The following is a 13,289-nucleotide window of genomic DNA, read 5'->3' as shown; positions in this document are numbered from 1 at the left end:
TCCCTTAATGCTACTTAGAAGCAGAAGCTCACTTTTTATAATTAAAGAGAACAATGACTCATCTGTGTTTCCCCAGCTATACCCTATTCAAGTATCTCAGCACTCTCTAAAGTTAATTTATGGAATAGCACCATACCAAATAGAGCCCAATGCTAAAGCAGCTGTTCTAGCAATAGATCCTAAACTTCAGTTTTATAGTGGTGTTGTAGGGGGGCAAGCAAAAAAATAAAACCATCACATAAAAAGAGCATAACTAAAGACCTCAACTCCAGGCTCAAGCTTATCAGCCACCAATGAATCAGGTGTGTCCTGAAGATAAACAAAATACCAAGTTTTCAAGAACCATAAAGACAGGGGCGCCTGGGTGGCTCAGTTGGTTAAGCATCTGCCTTCGGCTCAGGTCATGCTCTCAGGGTCCTGGGATTGAGCCCTACATGGGGGCTCTCTGCTCAGCAGGGAGTCTGCTTCTCTGTCTCCCTCTCCCTCTGTGCTCTTTCCCTCTTTCTCAAATAAATAAAATCTTAAAAAAAACCAAAACAAAGCATAAAGACACAACTAAATGAGTCATTTGTTCCAACTTGACCAGACAAATCATAAACAGATGCTCATGAATTCATCTTACAGTGAATTAAAATATTCTGCAAATCTGAGGGCCAGGGATCAGACCTAAGGGGTCTAGACAGGGTTTGAAGGTGTTAGATTCGCACGAGATAAACTATTTTTAGAAGAGGTCTTAGAGATCATAAAGCTTTATAGTTCTACTCCATTTTCCTATCAAAATTACCTAAGGGGGTGCCTGGGTGGCTCAGTCAGTAAAGCGTCTACCTTCAGCTCAGGTCATGATCCCAAGGGTCATGGGATCAAGTCCCACATCGGGCTCCCTGCTCAGTGGGGAGCCTGCTTCTCCCTTTGCCTGCTGCTCCCCCTGCTTGTGCTCTCTCTCGCTCTCTCAGACAAATAAATAAATAAATAATCTTAAAAAAAAAACAAAAACAAAAAAACCCAATTACTTAGGAATCTTCCCAAAACTATAGATACCCTAGAATTATCTCTGAAGATCAGGCCCAGGTATATATTTAAAAGCTCCCAGGTGATTCTGATGCAGTTGAATTAAGTCATTAACTTCTACTGAAAAGAGAAGGCATCTCAAGAGGGATTTTTTTTTTTTTTTAAATATGAACCTTAACAAGAACACCCAAATAGGCAAAACCATTTACCACAATTTCTAAGTATCTTTTGCTAAAGTAGGTCTCGGATGCCAAACATCTGGATGAATGTCCAATGTCAGCCACATTTGGAACCCAAGTTCTAGGCTTCTTTTCTGTGGTCATGCGCAAATGTTTATAGCCTACCTTGGGTAATATTCAAACAACATTTATTGAGTATCTCTGAGCACTCTTCCTAGACACACAAAAAAGGATAAACCTTGGTCTCTGTACCCACAGAGTATGTAGTCTGATAGAAGAGACAGACATACAAATCTATTAATCCAACATAACAGGGGTAAAACCGTGTCAGAGAACTTTGGAATTATCAGTGGTAATCTGATTTAAAACTCTGGAAACTTTATTTATTTTTAAGGATTTACTTATTCATTTGAGAGAAAGAGAAAATGGGAGTGGGAGGGAGGGGCAGAGGGAGAGAGAATCCTCAAGCAGACTTCCCGCTGAGCATGGAGCCTGATGCGGAGCTTGATCCCAGGACCCCACAACCATGACCTGAACCAAAATCAAGAGTCAGACATTTTAACCTATTGAGCCATCCAGGAGCCCCTGAAAACTAGCTTTAGAACAACAAGATATATAGGTTCAAGTTGAGCAATGCATGCACAGATATTTCTAATTATTTTCTGCAATTAAATGTTCTGCTGTATTAAATCCACAGCTAAGGTTTCTGTGGATATCCCAAGCCTTTCAAATGCTCCGTGTTTCTTCTACAAGACAAGCTAGAGAAGTTGCCATGATGGGAATGTCCTACTGGCTCTTAAAAATTCCACCAAAAAAAAAAAAAAAAAAAAATCCACCAAATAATCTGGTGGGGGTAAAATGTTCCACAGTGACTCTTTCAGAGATCTCAGGTCTGCAGAGTTAGTGAAAAAGCTACCCAATACTTTAGACACCTCCCACGTGGACATGCCCTTATAAAATACCTACACACGCTATACTGATGAATGAATAAGTAAACACTAACCCTTTAGATCTCAGCTTAAAATCCATTTCATTAGAGAAGTTTTCCTGACCTCAAATAACCTACTAAAACCCCTCCCATAGACACATGCACTATTTCATGTAATAACTATGAAATAAAGGAGTAAATAAATGAGCAATCTTTAATGAGGTCAAGGATGGCCTACTATATTCAAAATATACTTTTGTCAATGTTGGAAGACAACTGATAAAGTCGGCCATTATTAAGTATCACTGAAGTTTCAATACTTTATATACTTATTAGCAACTGAATAGTACAGATATAACCCCTTAAGGCTTTAGGGAAGCTCAGTAACCTCAGTGTTCCACACCCATCTCTAAAGAGTACCTGGCATTTTTAGCCACTGGTCCACACACAGTCTTGCCGCTTCTGTATCAGAATGTCCTCGAATAAATTCCAATTCTTGTAACCCATGAGCATGCTGAAAATCGACTTTTTCCTAAAGGTATTAAGAAGAAAATCAATTAACTTATGATTACTAACCTGGTGTCCTTGAGAAAAGGATTTTAACACATCAGTGATCAGAAAATACTGATTATCCTTTATCCCTGTAACTCCACATCTAGACATCTACCCCAAATAGGTAAGTCAAAACAAAGGCTCATGCTCTGAAATCTTGATCCCAATGTCATCTGTATTTGCACAAAGTTCACTATAACCTACATCTCCAACAACAGGGTCCCGTTTAATTATGATATATACATTCATGAAAGTCAATTAGAAACATTAACCAAACTTTCGATGAAGCAGAAATATATTTTTTACATCAAGTAGGTCACCAAATAGTATTAAACAAATGAGGCCAAATATAAATAAAGATTAATCTCAAGCTATATGTAACTGTATCTGCAGAGGGGGAGCAAAGGCTGAAAATATATAAAATGTCAATGGCTATCTCTGGGAATGGAAATATGAATGATTATTTTCATTTTAAAACTTTTACACATTCTTTTCAAAGTTTCCACATACAGTCTGAAGTATACAGAAGCCTATTAAATATTTGTTCAGTGAATAGTATTAACAAGAGCAGATTTCATTACTACTTAGTATGTGCCAGTATAAAGCATTTATCACCATCTAGACCTAGGGTTGGCAAACCTTTTTCATAAAGGGCCAGAGAGTAAATATTTTAGGTTTTGCAGCTCAACTCTACTGCAACTACTCAACTCTGTATGAAAGCTGCCACAGATAACATGTAAACAAATGGGCACTGCTATATTCCAATAAAATTTTATTTACAAAAATAGGCAGTAGGCCAGTGCCAACCATGAAACTAGACTTATGCTTTAGACTGTTGAAATCTGTAAGTCCTTCTATATATTATTTATAAATCTATTTGCATAATCTCTAACCATGCTATATCTAACGCTTAATACTTATTAACCACTTACCACATGCCAGATATGATTCTAAAAGCATTTTAGAGTTCATTTTCACAATAACTCTGTGAAAAAGGTACCATTATTGTTTTCAATTTAGGATGGGAAAACTGAGGTACAGAAGGGTCAAATGAATTGCCTAATGTAAATAACAATGCCAGGATTTAGACTCTCTAGAATCCATGTACTTAACCAATACACCATATTGCATCTCAACAAGGTTTTGTTCTTAAAACGAAATCCGAGTCACAAATGCTAGATTTGCAAGATACTGGCCAGAATAATGAATGGCCTATTTAGCAATGCAACACGGTCTTCTATCAGAAATGGTAAGGAGGGGAACAGGGAGATTCAAGATTTCAATCTGAAATAAATCTTCTACACGACACCAGCCACAGAATACTAATTCTCAAAAATGTGAAGAATCATACACATTAAAAAAATTCTCTATAACCAAATTAAATATATAAACAAGGGTTTTAATACAAAATTTAAGCAGTCCCTTTAGTGCAGGACTTCCAAAGCCTTGAAGTGTTAATGTGCAAGTAATATGCAGTATTGCAACAAATCATCAATTTTTTTTTTTCAAAGCGCATTCTATAGTAGTGTTCCAAATAACATGTTTGAGAACAAAGCTAGTTTATCCAAAGAAAGCAATATGACAAGCCTCTGGTAGACTCTAAAGACATTTTCTTTTTTTTTTTTTTTAAGATTTTATTTATTTATTCGACAGAGTTAGAGACAGCCAGTGAGAGAGGGAACACAAGCAGGGGGAGTGGGAGAGGAAGAAGCAGGCTCATAGCGGAGGAGCCTGATGTGGGGCTCGATCCCAGAACGCCGGAATCACGCCCTGAGCCGGAGGCAGATGCATAACTGCTGTGCCACCCAGGCGCCCCTCTAAAGACATTTTCTAACATACAAAATTAAACCACTTATCAAAGTTCCTTACAAAATCTATCACAATAAAAACTCTTAAATTAATATAATTAAGGTCAAATACTACTAAACGCCAGCTAATATCCTACTTATTTTAAAGAACTGCCAAAAATTTAAAATAAACAGGTTTTAAAAAATGTTCTCTGGCATTTTTTACGATAAAATTTGAACTCTATGGCCATACATAGTCAATGCTCAAAAACATTTATTGGCTTAAGTCATCCCCAAATTAGCCACCCTTTTCCTTTGTTACAAAGCTTCTTCCACAAACTTGAGGGTTATATCCCTTCTTGCAAGTCATCTTAACTCCTGGAGTATCAATAAGCAAAGCTGGTAGCTGGTCAACTAGTCAACATCATCTCTGAAAGTGATTTATCCAGCGAAGAGGGTTTTTGTGGTTGTTTGTTTGTTTTAAGTAGGCTCTGTACCCAACATGGGGCTTGAACTCATGACCCTGAGATCAAGAGTCGCATGCTCTACTGACTGAGCCAGCCAGGTGCCCCATATCCACTAAAGATTTTAATGAATTTTCTTTCTTTCATTAAAACCACTCCGTCACAAAAGATAAAAAATTCACCTTAGTAGTAATACATCAAATAATTCATAAAGGCCTAAAAATAGTTGGAAGATATTTTCTACTACTATCTAGTTTTAGTCAGAGTTATCGGCTACTAGAATTCCTCAACAATCATTTTTATTTTAGTTTCAATATCTTCCTTTCTGGGTAGTTTGTTTTTCTTTTCTGTCACCTAGTTTTAAAAAAACAAGTTACCCATACAGGAAACCAAATTTTAAAAAATCATGAGCGGATAGCAAGCAATGAACTAAGATATGTGTTAATTGGTTTTCCCCTTAGAAAAGAATGAAATCTAGGGGCACCTGGGTGGCACAGCGGTTAAGCGTCTGCCTTCGGCTCAGGGCGTGATCCCGGCGTTACGGGATCAAGCCCCACATCAGGCTCTTCCGCTATGAGCCTGCTTCTTCCTCTCCCACTCCCCCTGCTTGTGTTCCCTCTCTCCCTGGTTGTCTCTATCTCTGTCGAATAAATAAAAAATCTTAAAAAAAAAAAAAAAGAATGAAATCTAGATATAAATTTATTCTTTACAATTGGTTAAACAAGAATTTCAGAATTTCAAAAAACTTTCTTCAACTTTCTTTAATAGAACGAATGAACACTTACATGGGTGGAAGCTGAAACCACCCTTGAGAAAAGCACCGGTTACCATAGTGCCTGTAAGATTCTGAACTCATTACAGACGCTTTATTAACTATGTGGGAACACTGCCTGGAAAAAAGAAGCTAGCATCATTCAGGAAATCTGTGGAAAAGGACAGCCTGCAAATCATCCCTCTCTAAAGAGATTTCCCCCATAAACAATACACTTAACATAGTTTTGGGAAAGAATCTTCCTTAAAATTGAATAGTATTTCTGCCAGGAAAGAAATAATCCTGTTTTTTATATCTCTATGCACTGAACATTTTAATTAATTAATTAATTTTTCACATTAAGCATTTTAAATACATAACTAGAATACTATGCTTTAATTGGTATTACATTATAAAGTCCCCAAACAAATATACTTCTAAATGTAAAGAATATTAATTTATTCTATACCAGATTAGGAGATACTAAAACAGAGGCTACAGAAATATATAAATTCCTCTATGATAGCCAATGGACAAGGAATCAAAACACAGATGCTAAAATTAAAAAAAATCATACTGCTTAACTTGGAAGATCATCTCCAACTCTGCCCCTTTACAGATTAAAGCCCCAAGTCTATAAAAGCTAAGTAACTTGCTGAAGTCCAAACAGCTACTGGCAGAGCCATGATTTCAATTTCCATTTTTTTTTCAAGTAAGCCTTACACCCAATATGGGGCTTGAACTCAGGACCTTAAGATCAACAGTGGCATGTTCTACTGACCGAGCCAGTCAGGCACCTCTCAATTTCCATTTTTAAACTTCTAGGATAAAGCTTTATTTACCCAACTTGTCAACTTTCTACTCCTAATAAACATCCATCAGTATTGAGGGATTCTTTTTTTATTTTTATTTTATTAAAAAAATTTTTTTTACGTAAACTCTACCCTCAATGAGGGGCTCAAACTCAAGACCCCCTGGGTCAAGAGTCACGTGCTCCACTGACTGAGCCAGCCAGGTGTCCCAGTACTGAGAGATTCTTTAAGTAATTCATCTGGAGCCTTCTATAGCAAGTGAAGGAAAAAAAAAAAAAAGATTTGTATCATTAGAGATTCTAAATTAAGCTTATTTTCCACATAGCTCTTCTACAAACCTGATTCAAATTTCTTCCTTTTAGTAACAGATTTAATCCGAAGGGGCAGGCTGAAGTTTGAGAAAGTGGTCTGATTTTATTTAGTAGAAAATAACCTTTTAACAGCTTATGTCTACAAAAGCACCAATAAACTCTTTTCTACTCTTGTGATATAGAAACCAGAAACCCGTAATTGTTCACCTGCTATAAAGAAATCCCATGATTTTTAATTCCCCAAAATAAAGTCCACTCAATTCTATTTTTTCTCCTGTATACATATATGATCAGAATCTAACAAACTAAAGACAGAGATATAAAAAGCTATCATGAAGTACTAAAGATGAGCTATATAGAATCCATGCTGAACTTGGATTCAATTATATATTTTTGATGACAAATTTGTTATAGTTTTATTATAAACAATTCCATGATATGGTAAAACAGCAATTAAAATAGCCACATACCCTGAATGCTCTATTCTTCTCTTCCTTCTGCTGTTTCTCCACTTCAACATGGCGGGCTAGACGAGCCAGAGTTAAAGCAACCTTATCCTTCTGATGGTCAATATAGTCTTTATGCTTAACGTTATCCTATAATTGAAAAAACAATTTTCATTTCTTTTAAATAACAAAATTAGTTTTAAGATAATGAATTCATTTACTAAAGAGTTATCGTACTAAAGAACCATTTACCTTTTTAAGTTTATTTATTTATTTAAGCAAGTCTACCCCCAATGTGGGACTCAAAATCATGACCCTGAGATCAAGAGTCATGTGCTCTTCCAACTAAGCCAGCCAGGTGCCCAAGAACCATTTACTTTTATCATCAGCAAATTTCTTCTTCTTCTTTTTTTTTAGAATCGGTTTCTTTTCTTTCTTTTTTTTTTTTTTTTTTTAAGATTTTATTTACTTGACAGAGAGAGACAGCGAGAGAGGGAACACAAGCAGGGGGAGTGGGAGAGGGAGAGGCAGGCTTCCCGCTGAGCAGGGAGCCCGATGCGGGGCTCGATCCCAAGACCCTGGGATCATGACCTGAGCCGAAGGGAGATGCTTAATGACTGAGCTACCCAGGTGCCCCTGCCAGCAAATTTCTAAGAAGGTATTTTGTGTATTTTATACTTTATGTGGTATTTTGTAGGTCAGCCAATTATTCACCAGCATTTGTGGTTTTCAAAAAGTTAGATAAACTAACTGCTAAGACAATTTATCATTTTTATTTACTTTATAATCATCTGGATACTGAAGAGTTTCGTGCTGCTTTGCTTTGAGTCAATCAGGTAATGCCATTAAGCCATTAGTCCCCCCCAAAGGTCTAACAATACAAACATCCTTGGTATTGGTTCTGGTTTTTCAGCAATGCCAAAACAATATTTATTTAAGATAAAATTTTAAAAAATAGATCTAACTTCCGGTTTCTGGTCCACCCCGTAAGAAGCTTATAAGTTGCTCCTCCATCCTAACAAGTAAAAAGCTGAACAAACCAAAAAGTCAACAACTCTTCTTAGATCTCTTTCTTAGACGAGAAAAATGAGGTTACAGTGTAAACCGGTGCAAAAAAGAGAGAGGGGCAGAGACAAAGAATCACAAGTTAATGGAGCAGAAACTCATGAGTAGAAACCTCAGCAGGAACCAGTATTGAGTAAAAAACTTGAACTATAAGTGACAAATTGCTGGATGCTCAGTGGGACAAGTCTAAGAGTTAAAAACCACAGGATGACCCAGTCATGGAGAGCCTCACACTTTTTTCCTCCTGCAGTTCTACCAGGTTCTCACAGTAAAAACTGGAGAAAAATCCCCTCATGCTTCCAGCAGGGGGCCAAGAAAAGTAAGCAAAATGCCAGAGCATTCTGTTCTTCTTAACAAGGTCTGCCCTCAACAAAAACTATTTTACCAGAACCTACCCTGTAGGAATTTTATCAGAGTCTAAGCAACCTGGGAGAATGGAAATACACAATTCCAGGCCACTCTAGCCATCCTTCCCACTTAAAACAAGGGATTGAGAAGTAGTGCTGAAGGTCACAGTCCAGGGGCATCAGCTCAACAAGACTGAGACTTAATCACAGGACTACAGAGTGCTACCACTTCCCCATACCTTACCACTACTTTATGAAGGTCCATTTACCACAGACCCCCCACCTTTTTTTTTTTTAAAGACTTTATTTATTTGACAGAGAGAGAGAGACAGCTAGTGAGAGACGGAACACAAGCAAGGGGAGTGGGAGAGGAAGAAGCAGATTCCCAGCGAGGAGCCCAGTGTGGGGCTCGATCCCAGGACTCTGAGATCACGCCCTGAGCTGAAGGCAGATGCTTACGACTGAGCCACCCAGGCGCCCCATACCACAGGCCCCTTTTACCTAATACATTATGTCTACCTTTCAACCAAAACTTAGAAGGAATACTAAAAGGCAAGAAAACACAGTTTGAAGAGTCAGAGCAAGCATAGAAAGGCAGACATGGCAGGCATGTTGGAATGATCAGATCAGGAATTCAAAACAACTGATTAATGTGCTAAGAGCTCTAATGGAAAAAGTAGACAACATGAAAGAACAGATATGTTATGTAAGTAAAAGAGATGGAAATCCTAAGAAAGAACTAAAAAGAAATGCTAGAGATCAAAAACACTATAACAGAAAAAGAAGAATGCTTTTGATAGCCCCATCAGTAGACTGTACACTGCTGAGGAAAGAATCTCTGTGCTTGAGGATATGTCAACAGAAACTTCGAAAACTGAAAAACAAAACAAAACAAAGATTGAAAAAACACAAAATGGAATATCTAGGAACTGTTACAAAAAAATGTTACATATGCATAATGAAAATACCAGAAGAGAGAAAGGAACAGTAATGGCTGAAATTTCCCCCATCAATGTCAGACACCAAACCACAAATCAACGAAGAAATAAAACCCTCTTTGTTCACAGATGGCATGATCTTTCTAAGAAAACAACATGCAAATAAAGTAAACAGCAGTTAGTGATGAAATAACCTATGTAATTAGGTATTTACAGCAGGTTTATTCATAATGGCTAAAACCTGGAAGCAACCAAGATGTTTTTTAGTAGATGAATGGATAAACTGTGGTACATCCGAATATTATTCAGTGCTAAAAAGAAATGAGCCATCAAGGGGTACCTTGGGTGGCTCAGTTTGTTAAGCGTCCAACTCTTGAGTCTGGCTCAGGTCATAATCTCAGGTTGTGAGATCCAGCCCAGCCTTGGGCTCCGTGCTGGGCACGGAGCCTGCTTAAGATTCTCTCTCCCTCTGCCCTTCTCTCCCACACCCCACAAATGAGCCATCAAGCTATGAAAAGACATGGAGGAAACTTAAATACATATTACTAAATGAAAGGAGTCAATCCGAAAAGTCCACATATTGCGTGCTTCCAACTATATGACATTCTGGAAAAGGCAAAAACTATGGTGACAATAAAAAAGACCAGTGATTACCCAGAGCTGGGGGGAGGAAGGGATGAGTGGCAGAGTACAGAAGATTTTTAGGGCAGTAAAATTATTCTGTATGATATACGTCCACTACAAGGGTGGACACCTAGGTGCCTGGGTGGCTCAGTCGGTTAAGTGCCTGCCTTCAACTCAGGTCATGATTCCAGGGTCCTGGGATGGAACCCCACATCAGGCTCCCCGCTCAGCAGGGAGCCTGTTCCTCCCTCTCCCTCTGCCTGCTGCCCTGCCTACTTGTGGGCTCTGTCAAATACATAAAATCTTTAAAAAAAAAAAAAAAAAAGTGGACACCTGTCATCATAAATTTGTCCAAACCCACATAATGTACAACACATCAACAGCGAACCCTAATGAACTTAGGGTAATAATGATGTATCACTGTAGCCTCATTGATTATATTAAACGTACCATTATGTTGGGGGATGCTAATAATGAAGGAAGCTATGCACGTGTAGGGGCAAAGGGTATAAAGGAAATCTCTGTACCTTCCTCTCAGTTTTGCTGTAAACCTAAAACTTCACTAAGCAATAGTCTATTCAAAGTTTTTCTACTAGAAAGACTGGGTTACTACCTACAATGTCACTCTTTAGGCAAGTCAGCATGTATGTACAACCCAAATTTTATCTATAGTGGGACAGAATTGCATCAAACATGTCAAACATCAGGTGTGATTTTCCAAGTACACAAAAGTTACACTGAAGTGAGTATATCTAAAAAGGCCAAAATGGTATTTTCAGTATGAGGCTACAGCTTTGCAATAACGAATACTCACAGAATTACTCTGGGTTTCAACTCAAATTCCAACTACTTGGTCAAGCCTACACCCTTGTGTAATAGATGACATTTTCCTAACTTCAAAATATTCTTTTACAAGTCACAGGACAATGCAGCTTACTAGAAATGAGTCACAAAAAGCTATTTATCTGAGCTCCAATCCTTTAGTAAAGGCACATTTATCTGTCTTAAAAGCAAATTAAATGTACTCTTTGGTTAGACAAAAATATTATCTATTTCAAATGTAGGTGCTACCTTGAGAAGGAAATTTAGAGTAGATCCTAAAAGAATCTAATTTAAGGAAGTTAATAATATTTAACCATGGGCCTACAGTATGTTAGTCTTCCTGACACAGATACATTTTTTAGGTTTTAAACTCTAGCAAAAGTCATGCTTCAAAGTAAACCAAGGTCATAATAACCCATGAGGTAGACAAGGTACAAATTAGGGTTTACCTCCTCTCTCTCTCTCTCTCACTGTCTCTCAAATAAATAAATAATCTTTAAAAAAAAAAAAGGGGGGGTGCCTTGGTGGCTCGGTTGGTTAAGCAACGGCCATCAGCTCAGGTCATGATCCCAGGGTCCTAGGATCGAGCCCAGCCTCAGACTCTCTGCTCAGTGGGAGGCCTGCTTCTCCCTCTCCCTCTACCCCTCCTCCAGCTTGTGCACCGCTTTCTCTCTCTCTCTCTCTCTCTCACTCGACTCTCAAATAAATAAATAAAAAATCTTAAATAAATAAATAAATTAGGGTTACCTATAAAAATATGTTGTTGAATCACAATAATGTGAATATTCTGGGGATAGGAAGGTGGCCATGTTTCGGATAAAAGTAATCCTAATCCAGGAAGAGCTACCCTTGAATTTATGGTTCCAACTATCATTTTACTTTTTCCTAAGCCATCACAAAATAACCATTCTGAAATACTTTTGAAGTTATTCAGTAAGACTTGACATAATATTTATTCTTCCTTAAAGTTCCTTTAAAACACAATTAATGATTCTCTGCTTTACGTTATAAATTATAAATATACTCTGGGGGCGCCTGGGTGGCATAGCGGTTGGGCGTCTGCCTTCGGCTCAGGGCGTGATCCCGGCGTTATGGGATCGAAGCCCCACATCAGGCTCCTCCGCTGTGCGCCTGCTTCTTCCTCTCCCACTCCCCCTGTGTGTTCCCTCTCTTGCTGGCTGTCTCTATCTCTGTCAAATAAATAAATAAAATCTTTAAAAAAAATAAAAATAAATAAATAAATAAATAAATATATATATATACTCTGGACACAAAACTAAATGAAAACTAAAGTTTGAAACACAGAGATTATATATCCAATGGGAAAAATTTTTAGTAATCCACTTGTCACAAAATTTAAGTATGAACTTTTTATTTAAAAGATTTTATTTATTAATTAGAGAGAGAGCGAGAGCGAGAGAGCGCATGTGTAGACAAGCGCACATGGTGGGGAGGGGCAGAGGAAGAAGCAGACTCCCTGCTGAGCAGGGAGCCCGATGTAGGGCTGGATCCCAGGACCCTGAGATCATGACCTGAGCCAAAGGCAGACACTTAACCAACTGAGCCACCCAGGCGCCCCTTAAGTATGAACTTTACTCCCTTCAAACTACACTCATAGACTGGGAAGATAAATTATTTAGCCCTTTAATCAACATTTAAACATTTGTTTAGATCTCTTCAACTTCATTCTAAAATTAATCTAAAATTAGCCCTAGAACATTACTCTTTGGCGGTGAAATAAGCAAAACCTGTCAGTATTACTGTTTGCTAAAATTATTTTCCTCATATTTAGCTACCAGTAGTCTATGTTATCTTTTAATTAACTATCTGGCTATGTTAATAAAAAAAGATTACTTCTGTGATTCCCAACTAATTTTGATCTATTTATTATCTTTCATGACTCTGAAGGGCTCAAAAGACCTGACAGCTCTGATACTGATTGCAAAAAGACATTTAAAATTGAGTTTGGGGGGCGCCTGGGTGGCACAGCGGTTAAAGCGTCTGCCTTCGGCTCAGGGCGTGATCCCGGCGTTCTGGGATCGAGCCCCACGTCGGGCTCCTCTGCTATGAGCCTGCTTCTTCCTCTCCCACTCTCCCTGCTTGTGTTCCCTCTCTCGCTGGCTGTCTCTATCTCTGTCAAATAAATAAATAAAATCTTTAAAAAAAAATAAATAAAATAAAATAAAAGTGGCTTTGCTATGTTTAAAAAAAATAAAATAAAATAAAATAAAATTGAGTTTGGTTTCCTTCTTCTC

At 37.9% G+C, this 13,289-nt stretch overlaps 1 protein-coding gene across 1 annotated transcript in view; it reads right to left on the bottom strand.

Moving 5' to 3' along the window:
* ZNF451 (zinc finger protein 451) overlaps nucleotides 1-13,289 on the bottom strand; it is a 68,867-nt gene that overhangs the window by 35,549 nt on the left and 20,029 nt on the right. Inside the window, exons 3-4 of the mRNA XM_034648268.1 lie at nucleotides 7,263-7,388; nucleotides 2,536-2,647 (exon numbers count right to left, since the gene is read on the bottom strand). Of these exons, the coding sequence (XP_034504159.1) occupies nucleotides 2,536-2,647; nucleotides 7,263-7,388 (238 nt within the window). The remainder of the gene's footprint in view (nucleotides 1-2,535; nucleotides 2,648-7,262; nucleotides 7,389-13,289) is intronic.

This window comes from Ailuropoda melanoleuca, chromosome 19 (genome assembly GCF_002007445.2).
Source record: "Ailuropoda melanoleuca isolate Jingjing chromosome 19, ASM200744v2, whole genome shotgun sequence".
In the NCBI taxonomy this organism is placed as follows: Eukaryota; Metazoa; Chordata; class Mammalia; order Carnivora; family Ursidae; genus Ailuropoda; species Ailuropoda melanoleuca.
Note: the sequence above shows the minus strand (reverse complement) of the source record. Positions and strands in the feature narration are given on the sequence as shown.